This window comes from Hippocampus comes, unplaced genomic scaffold (assembly GCF_001891065.2).
Source record: "Hippocampus comes isolate QL1 unplaced genomic scaffold, H_comes_QL1_v1.1 scaffold62, whole genome shotgun sequence".
Taxonomy (NCBI): Eukaryota; Metazoa; Chordata; class Actinopteri; order Syngnathiformes; family Syngnathidae; genus Hippocampus; species Hippocampus comes.
Window position 1 is genome coordinate 519130 of NW_017806062.1, and position 16325 is coordinate 535454.

General features: G+C 43.3%; 2 protein-coding genes across 2 annotated transcripts in view; one reads left to right on the top strand and one right to left on the bottom strand.

Annotated features, from left to right (window-relative positions):
- The window catches only part of twf1a (twinfilin actin-binding protein 1a), an 8125-nt gene extending 2644 nt beyond the window's left edge, over positions 1-5481 (bottom strand). The window contains exons 1-8 of the mRNA XM_019893383.1: positions 5353-5481; positions 4178-4258; positions 3907-4085; positions 2358-2453; positions 2155-2259; positions 987-1112; positions 250-400; positions 51-172 (exon numbers count right to left, since the gene is read on the bottom strand). Coding sequence (XP_019748942.1) covers positions 51-172; positions 250-400; positions 987-1112; positions 2155-2259; positions 2358-2453; positions 3907-4085; positions 4178-4258; positions 5353-5377 — 885 coding nt within the window. The 5' untranslated portion in view covers positions 5378-5481. The remainder of the gene's footprint in view (positions 1-50; positions 173-249; positions 401-986; positions 1113-2154; positions 2260-2357; positions 2454-3906; positions 4086-4177; positions 4259-5352) is intronic.
- Positions 5482-5490: 9 nt separating this feature from the next.
- Positions 5491-16325, top strand: part of tmem117 (transmembrane protein 117) — a 32983-nt gene continuing 22148 nt past the window's right edge. The window contains exons 1-3 of the mRNA XM_019893378.1: positions 5491-6169; positions 9551-9869; positions 15235-15364. Of these exons, the coding sequence (XP_019748937.1) occupies positions 9590-9869; positions 15235-15364 (410 nt within the window). The 5' untranslated portion in view covers positions 5491-6169; positions 9551-9589. The remainder of the gene's footprint in view (positions 6170-9550; positions 9870-15234; positions 15365-16325) is intronic.

Below are 16325 nucleotides of genomic sequence, written 5' to 3' on the forward strand. Positions count from 1 at the left end.
GGGGGGGGCAAAAAACAGAAGCAGTAGCGGAATAGAAAGTCCCCCCTCACCTTTTTCTCAATCTCTATCTTCAGTTGATTTTCCACCATGTCGACCAGAGGGTTTTTGCAGCTGGAATAGAGCATCCTCTCCTTGATGCTACACTTGTACCCCGGCATGGAATAAATAAAAACTGCAAAAGAAGGGAAAGAGAAAATCGATGAAGGGCGCGGCGCAAGTGGAGGACCCGCAGCCCCTGAGTCAACTCACCCGTGGACTCCAAGCGGTCACCCTCGTGGGAATGCTTGTAGAGGAAGAAGTGGTAGCGAGCGGCGTCTTTGGGGATCCTCGACGGGAGGGTCCTCAGGTCCGTTGGCTCGGTGCTGCACAAGCAAATCAGCTCCTGTTCGAAGTCTACTTGCTGGCGGTCGAGGTAAAGAACAAACCAGTAGATATCATGTTCAAGTAGGCTTTAGGATAGCAAACTTGCTGGAAAACAGCGCAAACCGACCAGTGTAGAACCTCGAAAGCCACAATCCAGAAATCAACCAAAATTTATTGCTAGCTTTAGCAAGATGGAAAAAGCAAGAGCCCTTTTAAGGAAACTGGGAACTGTTTCCGCAAAAACAAATCTATTTCTTTGTTTATTTAGTTTGCGCTTGTCTGACTATTAAAAACGTGACTGCAGTGTTTTCGGATTGCGACAGTTTGAACCCAGCACAGATGAGTTTTGATTTCCGATATTTACCATGGGACAAAACGTCAATCAGAAAGCTCAAAGCTCAATTGTCGTTTTTGTACTGAACACTCGGATCATGTGACACGATGACAACAACCCACACAAAAAGGCCCTTTCGGATGAATACAAACGCTATTGTGTCCGCTCGCTGCACATTGTCTCCAAAGAGGGCGTGACAAAAGCCAGACGGGCGCATTTGTCCAAGGCAATGTCACCTGCCCGCTCGCTCGTTCGTTCGTTCATTCGGTGGACCTCTCTGAACACTCACCAGTTGCACATAGTTGATTTCCTTGTCCCTGAAGCGCTCAAGTGCCGCGACGGCAGCATGGTGGATGGGGAAGGCCACACCTTGGAGGGTCTGGTGCTTACTGTCCACACTGATGTCCGTCTGAACCTGAATGCACCCCACATCCACACCCACACACGCACCCGCACCCCACACCACACACACACACACACAGGAGAGAAGATGAAAATGACTACTTTCTTATAAAAGGAACAAAGTATGGTATGAAAACCTTAAAATTACTCTTGCGGTATTACTACTTTCCTCATAATGTTGTTACATGAATACTTTAGCATTCAATTTTAATTTGCTGTGATATTGCAACTTGATTCTTTTAAAAATGACTAATGTATCTTCTAAACGTATGCATTTAAAAAAAAAACATCTTAAAACTTACTAAGTGTGAAATGACTTTGGAATACCCTCACAAAAAATTCCAAATGAGGATGTCGATCAGCTGAAAGGTTCTTATTCGTCTCGCTCGCTAAACGTTGAAAAAACATTCAGGGAAGTGTGTTCATATTTTAGAAGCAGTAGCGTTGCCACTTCAATCGAAATGCAACGCAAAAAATTATCCAAGCCCCCTTGCTGGGGGAACCCCGCATACCAAACATGACTACAGATCGTAGATCTATCTGCTTAGGTTGCCAAGAATCGGAAGCTTTAATGTTACTTCCCTTTAGCGAGCGGTGCAAACACACCCCTCACTCCCGGCTGGTGTGTGCGTGTGCTTGCCTGCATACATTTCCATATATGGTCAAAGACAAAATCCTCTCATATTGGATGTCATTTAACTGGGAAGGGTCCAGCCAGCGTACGATTGATTGTACACAGCTCTCTTGCTATCACCAGGAAAGAACGAAGTTTCGGTATAGGTGCAACCCATCTCCCCCCCCGCATTCTAACATTCTAAAGAGTCAGCGTCTTTGCACTGCGCTGTAACTGCCGGGCAAGCACGCTGCTGCTGACCTTGGGCCGTTCGGGAAGGACGTGACGCTCGTCTTACTGAACGCCGCCGATGTGATTCGATAGCAATCGCGTTGGGAATTCGAGGTTGGCTATCGTACAAGTATGCCACGGCCGTTCGCATTTGGGATGTGTGGCCGACATTTACGACTTTGTGAGAACACGCTCCGCTCTGAGTGTGTACCTCGTGTAGTTTAATCTGTCTCAGTTCCTCCTCGGCAGCGGTGAGGGGCAGCGGAGCCGACTCCGACAGCAGATATTTCCTGTATCCATTGAGGTTGATCTCATCCTGCGGGGACAAAAGTGTTGCTTATTGAAGAGCCGAGCCACAGAGACGCGTTTGACTTCGTTGGCCAGTAATGTGATGAATGATGAATTGTGAGCAACCTTTGTCGTGGCAAAAAGCTCATCCTTGATGTGGCCGCCGCCAAACTCTTTCTTCAGTGTGGCTCTGGTCGCGGCAAAGAGCATTTTGTTTCTCACCTGTTCAGACGGACAAACAAGTGGTCATTTGAAAAAAGTGATGCCTTGAGATATCGGTTGGATTTGTAGCGTGACCACGCTCGACACTCAAAATACGTGGAACTCAAATCATCTTTCCCAATTGAAATGATTGGAAATACCATTGATGCGTTCCGGCCTCCCTCGCCATGTAAACAAGACTTTGAATGTGTTTTTAGTCAGGAAAATGGCACTCTATGATACTGTGTTTTACAAAAAAAAAAAAAAACAGTTTAATAACATAATTAAATAGACTGTAAAGCAGTCATTACACAGTTCACGTGTCACGATGAATTCTGTGAATGTGTGAAATGGCCACCAGGTGGCAGTATATTATTACAGTCATGCAGAGAAACAAGTTTCACCGAACGATTGCAAATGACTTGAAAATCTGCAGCAATACAAACACCCAAGAAGGTCTCGGATTCAAAAAGGTTGCTGACCCGATTTCGATGTGAGGCTGACGTGTTAACCGCAATGTCACCGTGAGGTTGGGGGAGGATATTTTCTGGAAAAATTGGTTGGATTCTTCCAAGTAAAAGCGAATATCAAAAGTATGAATTGTGCTTTATTGATGTCTTTTTTTCTTCATCTCTAAGAAAACGAGCCACAACTGCTCAGTTGTGCTTTGAAATCCAGACAAGCCTGAGCCTGCGCTTTTTGAGCGAACCGGGTAAGAATGTTAAGCTCTGACTCGTCCTGCGCCCGTCAAGCTGAGTTTACACCGATTTTGTCCTCGTAACATTCCTCAGTCTGCAGAAACAACATTTCATTACTCATTCGGCTATTCTGCATGGGAATGACAGTCCCATATTTTCTGGATTATAAATCGCACACTCTGGAGCGATTTATGTGTGAAATTATCCAAACGTTATGATGTCATTTCAAGTGTTATTTTCACATTAAACCGCAAGAGGGCGCTCTAAGCCTGTGTTGAGAAGTCAACGATGAGTCTGACGTAAGCGACGAGGAAGTGTCGCATCTTCTACCTCAGGAGTCGGTGGAGTTGTTTAAAAGTGACACAGGGGATGAAGATTTCGTTGGATTTAGAGATTTGGAGTGACACTGATGTTTTGGTAAACTTGTTAGCATGTTCTTCCTGCCATAGTTATTTGAATAACTCTTAATATGTTACGTGAACATACCAGGCATGTTCTCGATTTGTTGCTGATGCGTCATGCAGCGTTAGCATATCGTGCACTTATTGAGCCTGCTGTTCTAAATTTTTATTTGTCTTTCAAGATGACATGTCTGTTTTTGGTGTTGGATTTTATCAAGTAAATCCCCCCCCCAAAAAAAAATTGCGACTCATACTCCAGTGCGACTATATATATATATATATATGCATTTTATGGCTGATGCGATTTGTACACCAGAGCGGTTTATAATCCGGCAATATACGATACTGGAACCGGTTAAGTAAAAGCAGCCTTACGGCAGAGTGGTCGGGACTCCATGCGAGGAAGATCCATTCATAACCCTGGTTGTTGCTGGAGTCCAGCCGGTAGAGGATGTAGCAGGGGAGGGAGTCCTCCAGCAGCGGTAGCACTAAGGCATCGTACTCCTGGTCCCACTTCTTTGACGCCTTCTTGGTGTCGGCAACTGTCAGCTGCTCTGGAGAAGCACACATGTGTCAAAGGTCACCGTCTTGCTCGTACATGTGATCTTGTTGTAAATTAAAATTAAAAATCTCAGAGGACGCTTACCATCCTCGATGACGATTTTCAAGACTCGGTACTCGTCTCCGCTCTTGGCACTGGCAAAAATCTCCTTCACGTCATTGCCAGCTGGGGAAAGGCATTTAGGAGTCCAAATTAACTTTTTTAATTGCGTGCACAAAAATAATTGGCTCACTCTACTGCCTTGACAAGCATAAAGGGTCCAACTGAACAAGCAGGTAATTCTTTTATCTGCCTGTTTTGAAAAACACGTCCTTGAGCAAGCCAATGGCGCAACAGGTCGGCATGGCTCAGTGGTAGAGAGCCGGATATCCCAACCTAGTTGAAAACAGAGCTATCTGTTCTCTGAATGGCACCAGGTGGATTACACTCGTTAATTTTAACTTCTGCCATCTAGTGGAAGAACATTCAATTGTTCTGGCTGTCACTATGTGATACCACATAGATAGCTAAACAAAGATACATTACATGTACATAAAATAATTAAGTGAAATTACATCATTTCCCAATGTGCTGCGTCACAATGATTGGGAATCACCCGGATAAATGATGATTGGTACTTCCTGCTGTGGAGTAAATTATCAAACTACTAATATATATATATATATAAAAACACACACACACACACACACACACACACACACACACACACAGCGGCAAGACTTTGACCCGAATTAGAAGGGCGTGTATGTGCACCAAAACAAACACATTCACGACCTGTCATTAATTCACCCGTATCATATGCGGGATATATTTAACGGTGTTTACGAGAACAATTGATCCCATTCATGTGGAAGCACTTGCTCGTGGAACAGGCCAGACAGTCACTCACTCACTCACTCACTCACTCACACACTCAGAAGACCAGTCAGTCACTGGTAGGTTTGGATAAAGGCGTCACCCGTTCATTCAGATGCATAACCTGCCATTACGCGATCTCGCCCTAGGATTAAAACCACTATGGGCCATTTCGTCGTGGGAAACACATAAAACCGTCAGCCTTTAGGGTCTGCTGACTCGCCTTAAAATACCTTCAAAAGTGTAAACCTCCCATCACACATCAGGCTAAACTCAAGCTAGCTGCCAGGAGCGATTAGCGAATTTAACACTTGACTCCTTACGTCCATTATTTTTAAATACACGATCCGAGTGTTACAATGGTGAAGCTAATTTGGGTACAAACAAAGGCGACGGTACTGTACCTTGAATGCCCGTCTGATGTGACATTGTGTCCGTGTCTCGTCTGCGGAAAAGCTCGAGCAGCTGATCAGGCGAAACCAGGGAAGCCAAGAAGCAGGAAGCGAATGGCAGCCGCCCGAACCGCCCCGGTAGCGACGTCACCATTTTAATCAGCGTTTGGACCAAAACGTTCAAAAATAAATTCACTACTGTACGTTATGTAGGCATTAAAACATCTCTACGCTGTAATACACATTATTTAAGATCAATATACTAACTAGACTACGTATTCAAATTACACGTGGAAAAAATAGATCTGTACCGATTTTAAAATTAGAATAAAATGACTAATATGTTAATATAAACTTTAAAACAACACCAAAATACAGTCCGAGGTGTTTCCTCATGATAACAAATATTCCACATGACGAAATGCTTTCAAGCCACGTATTTGGGTGACGAGACCACACGGGGAATTATCCGGTAAAATATTCCAATAAAACAGAGTCCATATGAATAAATAATGAAAGAATATGAAAACGACGCAATAAACCCAAACACGAACGACGTCACAAGCAAAGTCGCTCTTCGAGTTCAAGGGGAGCCAAAAATGATTATCCCATTGAACGCAGTTACGTCGTCATTGTTGTAATCCAATGTGGGGTCATTATTGTTAGCAACCGCAACGTCATAATAAATAAAAATAAAGTTAGTGACCAAAAAAGTGGCCGGCGATGGACTACAACTACAAATGATCTTCAGAAATTCCACCCAGTTCACACAAAAAGACATGACATGAACAACTGAAGTACTTATTCGCTGAAAAGCTGCTTTAGCAAGGTAAGCATTCTTTAGATGCTTTAGTCGAGATGGTGTTAAAATACAGTATCATTACTCTCTTCTTGGTTAGATTACATTTCATAGTAGATGGTTTTGTGATCACAAGATTGATTGTGATCAAGAGAGGGAATGTTAAGCAACGAACACGCGGGAAAGAGGAGGCCGCTCTTCCCACAACACTGGCAATGTCACAATTTCATTGCAGCAGGTTTATTGAATACAAACTGGTTAAATTTGCATCAATAATGCAAGTTCACATAATCAGTTTTACACACAGCAGTAAACCTAATGCACTTTACAGCAGTAAACCTTATGCACTTTTTAATCACCCAACAACCATCTTTAATCAGGATGTTTACTAAAAAAATGGATTGATATTTGGCTGGTACATTTAAGACAGTTTAGACACACTGGTAGAATGACTGTGTCTTAAAAATAATAGCTTTGCTCCCCTACTAGTGCCACCTACTAGTATCCTTGATATTCAATAAATGCTCAAATGGATCTATACAACTTAATGTCCATGTATTCGCACGCTATTTATTTCCTTATTAGTTAAGTAGAGCAAGACAGCATTGAACCGTATGCACTTTTCAATCACCCAACAACCATCTTTAATCAGGATGTCTACTAAAAAATGGATTGATATTTGGATGGTACATTTTGAAACGAGTTACAAATTGGACACAGCTGAAAGAGTGACGTGCATGTGGAAAGCTGTTTAAACACGTATTTGATATCCAGTAACAAGGTATTACACTCTCCGTCCTGGCTGATAAGACAGTTTAGACACACTGATAGAATGACTGTGTCTTAAAAATAATACATTTCTCCCCTACTAGTATTCTTGATATTCAATAAATGCTCAGTCTCAAATGGATCTATACAGCTTAATGTCCATGTATTCGCACGCTATTTATTCTCCTTATTAGTAAGTAGAGCAACTGCATGTTAGACACACAATTTTGCCCCCGCACACAGTACATTTTGGTTGAGTATTTTTTGACAGAGTCACAATTGTTTTCCTCTAATTAGTTGTATTTAAATATTTTGGAGGACAATTGCCCACTAGAGCCGGAGTAAATCTTCAGAATGGATCAAAATCTCTTCACTCCGAGCACACGAGGCTCCGCCCCGTACTCTCGTCAGTCACCCTCCCGCCCACTAGGGCCGGAGTAAATCTTCAGAATGGATGAAAATCTCTTCACTCCGAGCACACGAGGCTCCGCCCCGTACTGTCGTCAGTATACTACGAGTCAGTTCTCGTCAAATAAAAGTTTGGTATACAATTTGTCCAATATGTAGAGTAACATTTTACTCAGAAAATGTTCCTCTGTTCAAACAGGGACGAAATAAGAATTTTTCTGAGCTTATTTTTCCTCAAGTACAGTAAAATACAGTCTATGAAATGTCCTGTGTAGTAAAGTTACATGCAGTTATCGCACTTTGCCAGAGTTGTCATATTAGTTTAAATGTCATACAGTTGTTCTACTAATTCAACTGGGGTTTTATTTAGATGCAAATTACATTGTGCCGGTGCACCGAATGAAGTGGCCGTTGAGCTTGACTGGCGGAAGTAGATTTTCGTACTCTGAAAATGCTGAACAAGTAATTCCTCTTAATTTGACAATGCTTGGCGGAAGTGGTTTTGTCGTACTCTGAAATTTGACGTCGGCTGTGGTCAACTTCGAGGCAGTTTACTTTGCCTTTCACTGATGCCATGAGTGATTACGGTCCTCCGACTCTCAGCCGCATCAGCGTGCTATCCGCAGCCGGACATCTGCACCTTCCGCCGGCCTCCCCGCGAGACGAAGCGCCGGTCCTCTTCGGCCGCCGGTATGGACGCTCCGGTGCGATGGCCGAACAGGATTTGTCGGGAGGGGGGGCGGGCAGAAAAAAAACCGTGGCGAGTGGGGAGCGATGTCGGTAAGGTGCGTTGGACGGCCGAGTTTAACTCAAGTGCGCGCCTCTGAAGTCGGGTGCACAAAAGTAGGAAAGACCCCCCACGATCCCAGCCTTCTTAAATGAAACAGCGTCAATTAAAGTTGACGGCAGACGAGTTCGTGTAAATGTTTCCGAGGACGTCATCACTTTTCACATGCATTTTATTTTGTGCTGCACGTAGGAAAGACCCCACCACGATCCCAGCCTTCTTAAATGAAACAGCGACAATTAAAGTTGACGGCAGACGAGTTCGTGGGAATGTTTCCGTGGTCGTCATCACTTTTCACATGCATTTTATTTTGTGCTGTGGAAAGCGGATCTGATGGATCACTCCCCGTTGAATCCACTGTCACCAGGTCACTTTATTAGGTATCCCTGGACAACTCTTGAGTTCCAAAACAAGAACAGGATCCAAAAGGTTCTCATTATAAAATTAACACTGGGCACTTGTAATGACATTAAAAAATACTGTACATGATTTAAAATGGTGAATTATGTAAAATTCATAAAAGCAGTCCTTTTGCACATTAAGGATACAGGCACATCTCAGTAATTGAGAATATCACAGAAAAGCGCATTCCTTTTTATGATGGAGTTAAGTGAAATAAGTGAAAGTCATATTGATCACCGATTCCCAACCGGTGTGCCATAAGAGTGCATCAGGTTTGCTGTGGGAAATTGGCCAATTTCACATGGTTACTCTGAAAATAATGAATCGCTTTCATTGTTCATCTATCAACGCAAGTGACTGTTTGTGACACGCAGAACAATAAAATATGCTTCAACCACACATCCTGATACTTTTTCTGACTGAGGTGAGCACAAATAGAAGGCTATATTGCTACAACTTTGCTGATGATGAATCGCTTTCATTGTTCATCTATCAATGCAAGTGACTGTTTGTGATAATGCAGAACAATAAAATATGCTTCAACCACACATCCTGATACTTTTTCTGACTGAGGTGAGCACAAATAGAAGGCTATATTGCTACAACTTTGCTGATTGACAAAGCGACACAACATATTGCAATTTAAAAAAAAATGATGTGACAAGTTCAGGGGCGTAGCCAGACAATTTTCAGAAGGGTGGCCAGGGTGACAAAACAAAGGCAAACTCAAGTTTCCAGCCCAGAGTTAGACAACTTTGCTGTTTCACAAAGCGACACAACATACTGCAATTTAAAAAAAAAATTATGTGACAAGTTCAGGGGCGTAGCCAGACAATTTTCAGAAGGGTGGCCAGGGTGACAAAACAAAGGCAAACCCAAGTTTCCAGCCCAGAGTTATTTTTGGAAATCAGGGTACTGGCGTGAGAGGTCCAATCCAGAGCTGTCTGGGTTTTTTTTTGGGGGGGGGGGGGGCGGCGGCATTCCTCGCCCTCCCGGCTGCAATCGTGACACTACTCTGAATGCGAGATGCTGTCTCTGCCTCCCAGGTGTGGCGTGGGTGGTGGCGGGGGGCGTGGCTCAGCAGGATGGAGACAACCGCTTCATTCTGCTATTACTTCAAGCACCCGTGGTCGCGTATCACGGTGGCCTACCTGGTGGTCTTCTTCAACTTCCTCATCTTCGCCGAGGATCCCGTGTCCCACAGTCAGACGGAGGCGTACATAGCGGTGGTGGGCAACTGTTTCTCTTTCCTTTTCAACAAGTACCCCGGAGCTGGGTGGAGCGTCCTCAAAGTGGGGTGCTGGTTGCTGGCCATTCTCACCGGGCTCGTGGCTGGGAAGTTTGTCTTCCACCAACTGCTCTTTGGTAAGTCATGCGCACTGGAATGTGAGTCAAACGTACACGACTGTACAGAAGCCCGAGCTTGGTTGATTCAGTGACCTTTTTCACGGCATTCATGTTGACATGGTTTCCCAAAAAAAAACACACAAAAAAAGTTCCTTTTTAGTTCCCAGAATGCCTTGTGCGGCACAATGCATTTAATTAATGAAGTTATAAGAAAGTTAATCCTTATGTGTGTTTGGGTTTACCAGTATTTAAATGTGTCATATGTAACACATTTATGTTGATGTTGCACTACGTGTGTATTGTATTATCATTGTTGTTATTTTCAACAAACCTGAGACTTGGTTGTGTGTAAAGTTGTGGCGGCGTGTGTAAGAATGTTGCAGTTATTTTTTATTCCAGTCAGATGTTGATTAATGAAGTTTGTGTATTTTGTGACAGGATACTTCCTGCGCACACAACCTCCTCTGAGAGCTCGATGATGACGATAAAAGCAGCCACTTGATCTGCTCGCATCGTAATTAAATGAAAAGATGCTGTATAGATAATGAAAATAGACACTAATATAGTAGCTGTTGACCTGGAGTAACGACTGCCCCCCCCAAAAAAAAATGGCAGAAGTGAAAAATGAATAAAAAATCTCCAGTGCTTTGGGAAATCATTTGTTTTCTTGGATATGAGCAGAGGACACATTCTGCAGTAGAAATGTTTATAGTGATGTTACATTGTTTTGACAAGGTCAGTATGTAACCTTTGTGAATAAGAGGCCTGGGTCAGCGCTTATTGAAAACCTCTGATTGGTCGTAGCCTGCAGGACGGCATCTAGCTTCTGTCATATGTTGTCGTATGCCATGCAAAGGCAACATCTGTACAGTACAGTAGCATGCTGCTTCTGGTCGAAGTGCATTTTGTGTGCGTGTGTGTGTGTGTGTGTGTGTGTATGTGTATAAATATAGACCAATGTGCGTGCACAGGGAGCCCTAATCTGATCTGAACCGCAAAGATGTTTGCAGAGTGTGATTAGCACTAATTGCGTATTTACATGAAATTACAGACTCCACACCATCAATATCCTGTCTCAGTAGGGAGGACACAAGGCTGCACTGTGAGGTCTGAGCTAATTTAGCAGCAGCTTGAGGGACACCGATTATTCTCAACCCCTCCCACGTCCCACCCTTGGAGAAATCCAAAGATGAATGAGATAGCGGCCAAAAGTGGCCACAATTGTTGGTAATGGAAGCACGGTGCACAAATGCAGGTTTTTAGACAGGTTGATGCCATTTTCATACAAAGGTACCGGTTCAGGTTAAACGAGCCAGAGTTCAAATATTTTAACCAAAATTGGCATTAAGTACTTATAGTATTCTATAAATCGCGTAGGTCTTTAAAGCAATAAAAAAGAGAGTATGGGAAAAAAAAGTGGCAACAATAGCTACTGTTCTACTAATAATAATAACATGCAAATAACATTACAAATACAGAATTGCGAGTGTTTATAAATACTGGATGAAAAGTAAATAAAATATGGTCAATGGTTATTTCACTTTTTTAAACCAAGGACCACCTCAAAAAATACTTAGCTCTCCAATAACACCAAAATAATGTAGCGTAGTAGCAGAACAAGAACGGGAGTGTTCCTAAAAAGTAGAGTTAATACTATTGTCAGCCACACTCTGCACGGTTTTAACTTTAACACTGTACTTGAATGTAGGAAAATAAAACGACACTCAAACATTGTATTGGAACGTATTGTACTCAGAAATAGTACCCAAATAATCTTTAAAAATGAAATAACTCTTCAAGTTGAAATACAAATACAATTTAGCGTTATTTACCCAGTGGGTCTTCCTTGTACCACTAGAGGGAGCGCACGTACCATTAGTGCGGACTAAAAGGATCGAAAAAAAAAACCAGGAAGCCTTCAATGAAATAAATTGATTTCTTTGAATCAATGTGACATCACCATATCACAGTTGTATAGAAAACAATCAATCACAGATTAATATTAACAGTGAACATAAATAAATAAACAAAATTAGCGTGTATGACTTAGGTCACCTTCAGTCTTTTGCGACCAGCTGTGGGCTGCTCATCTGCAAGTGTGTGTGTGCGAGAGTGTCAACAGAAGCTTCATCAAAACCACTGTGTAACATCTGACACACATAATTGCTCCCCACGGGCCCCAGTTCTCCTTTTATTTATATTTAATTTTGTGCTGCTAGTTTGGGCTCTTGTGTCAGCCTTGTGCCAGTCAGTGTGTGTCCAGAGCTACTGTGTGATTTTTTTTTCTTCCCTCCCCCACTGGGTCGTCGCTATAAATGTCATCTCGATCACCGCACGCCATCGTGTTATCTTACAGGGAGGCAGATGTAAATGTGAGCACGGGACCATTTGGACTCAGCGGGGAGGCTTTTTGAGATATTAGCTTATTAAGTTTGGGGTGAGAGCCATTTTAGTTATAATTGGAAAAATTATCAAAATGGTCAGCGTCTTGTTACATGACACTTGAGTATCATCAGAAAACGGACTCGAGACGAATCTCATTGATTGGTGGGGTACTTCTTTGTATTCACCACGAGGTGGAGACATTGCTCTTTCTTTGCACCATGTGGCCAGTTTAAAGTGAGGTGTGCCTTAATATGAAGAAATGAAAATGTTCTCCTTCCTAAATGCCTTCCTACTGTGATTGTAATTAAGACATCTTAAGGATCGAACGTTGGACGTAATAGCTTTCCCTTCATCCTGTATGTGTTTTTGTGTGGCCACCTCATCCATATGTTGTAGCTGTTCAGTACCCTGCCGGACTGAGCCTGCACCTTCGACAGCAAACATGAATCATTCCTTATCGGAGGCGCAGTGACTCAAAGTGCATGGATGGGCTGACTGCCTTAAACCCCAACCACCACCATTTTTTTTAAAGTCGCATCTGCAGATACATACCGCGCACGTAGCTCTAAAAGTAGAGCTCATTGGCACTGAAGGCAATTAAGTTCAGCCATGCAAGTGAATTCAATTATGCAACAGCGATGAGCCTTGAAATACCACAGAGCAAGACGTATGGTCTGGAATCAATGCTGGTCAATCCTGGTTATGGGAAATTGATGTTAAACATGGATGTTGTAAGGCATATAGACACCAGTCTGCATGTCTTGCTACGGCCTTGCGAGGAACGCGAAGACTGCAGTTTAACTTGAGAAACAGTTTCTGATCCACAACAAAGATGGCCGCCTGCGGCGTCAATACAAAGGGAGTGCCTCAAAGTGACTGCATACACAATATGTAAAACAGTAGCGACTAAGAGGTGCGCAGCCGAGCATATCCGAAGCTCCCTTGCTCCCAACAACCGAGTAACCTTGAAGCACTTGACTGCTGATTATTAAGTTATGAAAAGATAAATGGCATTACAGTGCTGTCGCCGAGGGTAATATGCGGGCTTATAAAACATTCACAGATGGACCTTGTTTATGGCGAAACTCATGCCAGCGCTCATTTTGCACTGGTGTGCATAACGTTTGTGGTAGTCTTGTCATCACTAATGCCCGTATTGCGAATAATACCACCGTGTGTACCTAACGCTAGCGCTATTAATGTATTACCTGTGTACAAACGGATAATTCCACAAAAGTGATGGCGTCGCAAAAGCCAACGTTGATCTTATGTGCAACATATTCCTAACGCGAACACAAATGTCATAATGAGGTAGTGTTGTTCATGTTAGTATCACTAATAGATTAGTGTGGCGACTGCCAGTTTCGCTAATGTACTATTATTGTAAGCTACTTGTCGTAAACCAATGCCGGGATCGCCAATAGATTAGTGTAGCAAAGGCTCGTAACACGAATGTACTAGAAATGTAGCTAATGTAAATTTCGCGAATCTATTAACAGGGATACATTCGGAAAAAAGCTCCGCGCGCACACTGAATCACTCCGACCGTTTGAAAACTCAGAATGTTGTACTAAATTAGGTTAGGCCGCTAACACTAATGTACTTCAAACTGTAGCTAATGTTAGTTTTACTAATGATGTAAAGATAATAGTAACACTAAAAACTACAGTATAGCTAAGCTAATGCTAATACTAGCTACACAAATGAACAGATGTAGGTAAGGCTAGTTAGTGTACATGAATGTATCAAGTGTGTAACTCATGTTATTAGCGATGTGAAAAGTGGTGGTTGTCTTTTTGGAATAAAAAAAAAAAAATCCTCCATACAAAAAAAAATAAATGAAAAACTTTCAGTTGATTGCTGAAGTACGTGGTTGATTCTTCTACCCACACTGCTCTTATCAGGAATCATGTTCCATTTGCACTATTTAAGCTGAGCTTTTAGGGCAAGTGACGCCATTTGAAATGTCACAGTAATTTGGTGTGTTGACTCAAGGAACCCGTTGGAATTTCAGGCCGTGTAAGCTTTTTGGTGGATCTTTGTAACTGAAGCTTGCCAGCCATTAGAGTAGCAGACATGTTAAAAATAAAGGAACGATACTGATTTACTCTAATTTCAAGGCTTTTTTTTTTTAGGTGAGATATTTTATTGGCCATGTCACACAAAACTGTTTTAAAACACCATCAAAAAAAGCATGTTCATCATTTACTCATGACCTATTCAGGACATTTTCCTTTAATTATCGAAACAAAATGATCGACTCACGTGACACCTATTTTTCTTCAGATGATCAAATCCATTGCATCTCGGTGTTAGATGATTCGATAGAATTCAAGAACTGGCAGCCACAGATTAATTACATGATTCATTTCTAATACCGTGGGTCTCTTTCATATCCATCTCTACACACATGATTACAGATTTCATCAGGAGCGGCGCGCTCAAAATGGCCGTGTTACGATTGCACTGAGGGTAATCTTTCGACAAGCTAAGAGTCATCTCTGGTCGCCACCACACAACACAGTCGTGCCATTACGCATTCCGCTCAGCTGGCCTAGCATCAGAAACAATCTCATGCTCTGCCAGAGAGATGCTGTATTCCTCAAATAATTTGATTCCGAGCCAGGGCTGCATCAGGCAAAAACGCCACAGGTCACAAGCGTTTGAATGATCGCCGAGCACAACTCAACACGAGCGGTATCACGAAAAGGCAAGCGAGCGTTGCTGTCAAGACGTGTGCCTGAAATGAAGTGCAAGTAGTATGTTTTTTTTTTTTTCTCCGTCGGGATTGATGAGGATAGACAATCACTCCCGGGTTGTGAAAGCGACGCCTCAAAGAGGTCCTACATCTTAATTCAAATCTCAAAAGGGCACGTGTCCAAGAAAGCGGCGCCTTATCGATCCAAGCCGATCATTCATTTGGTTTAATCTCCGTGCGGCGCGCGTTTGATGGTTGACAAGCTGCTGACGATCTCATGTTGTCCTTTGTCACCTTTAGGTCGATACCTGCGCCTGAAAGTCTTCCGTGAGGATCACGGCTCCTGGATGACCATGTTCTTCACCACCATCCTCTCCCTCTTCTTCTTCTCACACATCTACAACCTCTTCCTGAAGGCTGGCAGCATGGAGTAAGGCACTCGATAGCCCCCCTCGCTTGCCCTCGTGCTTGCGTCCGTTTGTTCGCGCCACGCCCTGCTGATTGACCCGATCGTCTCGCTTGACCGTAGATTCAGCAGTGGTCTGATTAATCGTACAAAGCTTTTAAACAAAAAGCGGGTGGATGCTAACAGATTTACCTTTCCAGCGACTCATATCCATCCATGATTCTGCCCACGGTAGGGCTCGACACCCAGTTGTCAAACCCCCAACAGGAATCCATTTCTGCATTTTGTGAGTTGTCCGTCAACCGGTGAGGGGGGGAAAAAACATGGCTTTCGAGCCGGTCGGGCGTTTTGGGATCACAGCGAGGAGAGCTGCCTCTGTTTGTTTGTTTCTATGATTAAAACAAACAAACGGTCACAGTCCTGATTCTGGCACTGCAGAGGTGGAGGGAGGCTTAAGCATTTTAAAAATGAGTGTTATAAGGTTGAAGCGTATGAGAGCTGGGGGCAGGTAACAGACATTTTTTTTTTCGAACAGCTGGAGGGATGAGTTTGTATAATCAATCCATCTATCACCCGGGCTTGCCTCCTGCGGGTGACATCGGCAACCACCTTGTTAAACGGTCACAGTCCTGGTTCTGGCACTGCAGAGGTGGAGGGAGGCTCAAGCATTTTAAAAATGAGGGTTATAAGGTTGAAGCGTACGAGAGCTGGGGGCAGGTAACAGACATTTTTTTTTCGAACAGCTGGAGGGATGAGTTTGTATAATCAATCCATCTATCACCCGGGCTTGCCTCCTGCGGGTGACATCGGCAACCACCTTGTTTGTCGCGATGACAGCAGCGCTGGGGGCAGAGGTCCGCCGAGATGGTAAACGCTAAGGGGCTTGAGCAAATTTGGCAGAAATCTCTCCCAAAGAGCATTCATTTAGCGGCCTCTGTTATTGCAGTCAGCCATCTTTGCCACGACCGCGTGCACGTTACAACCC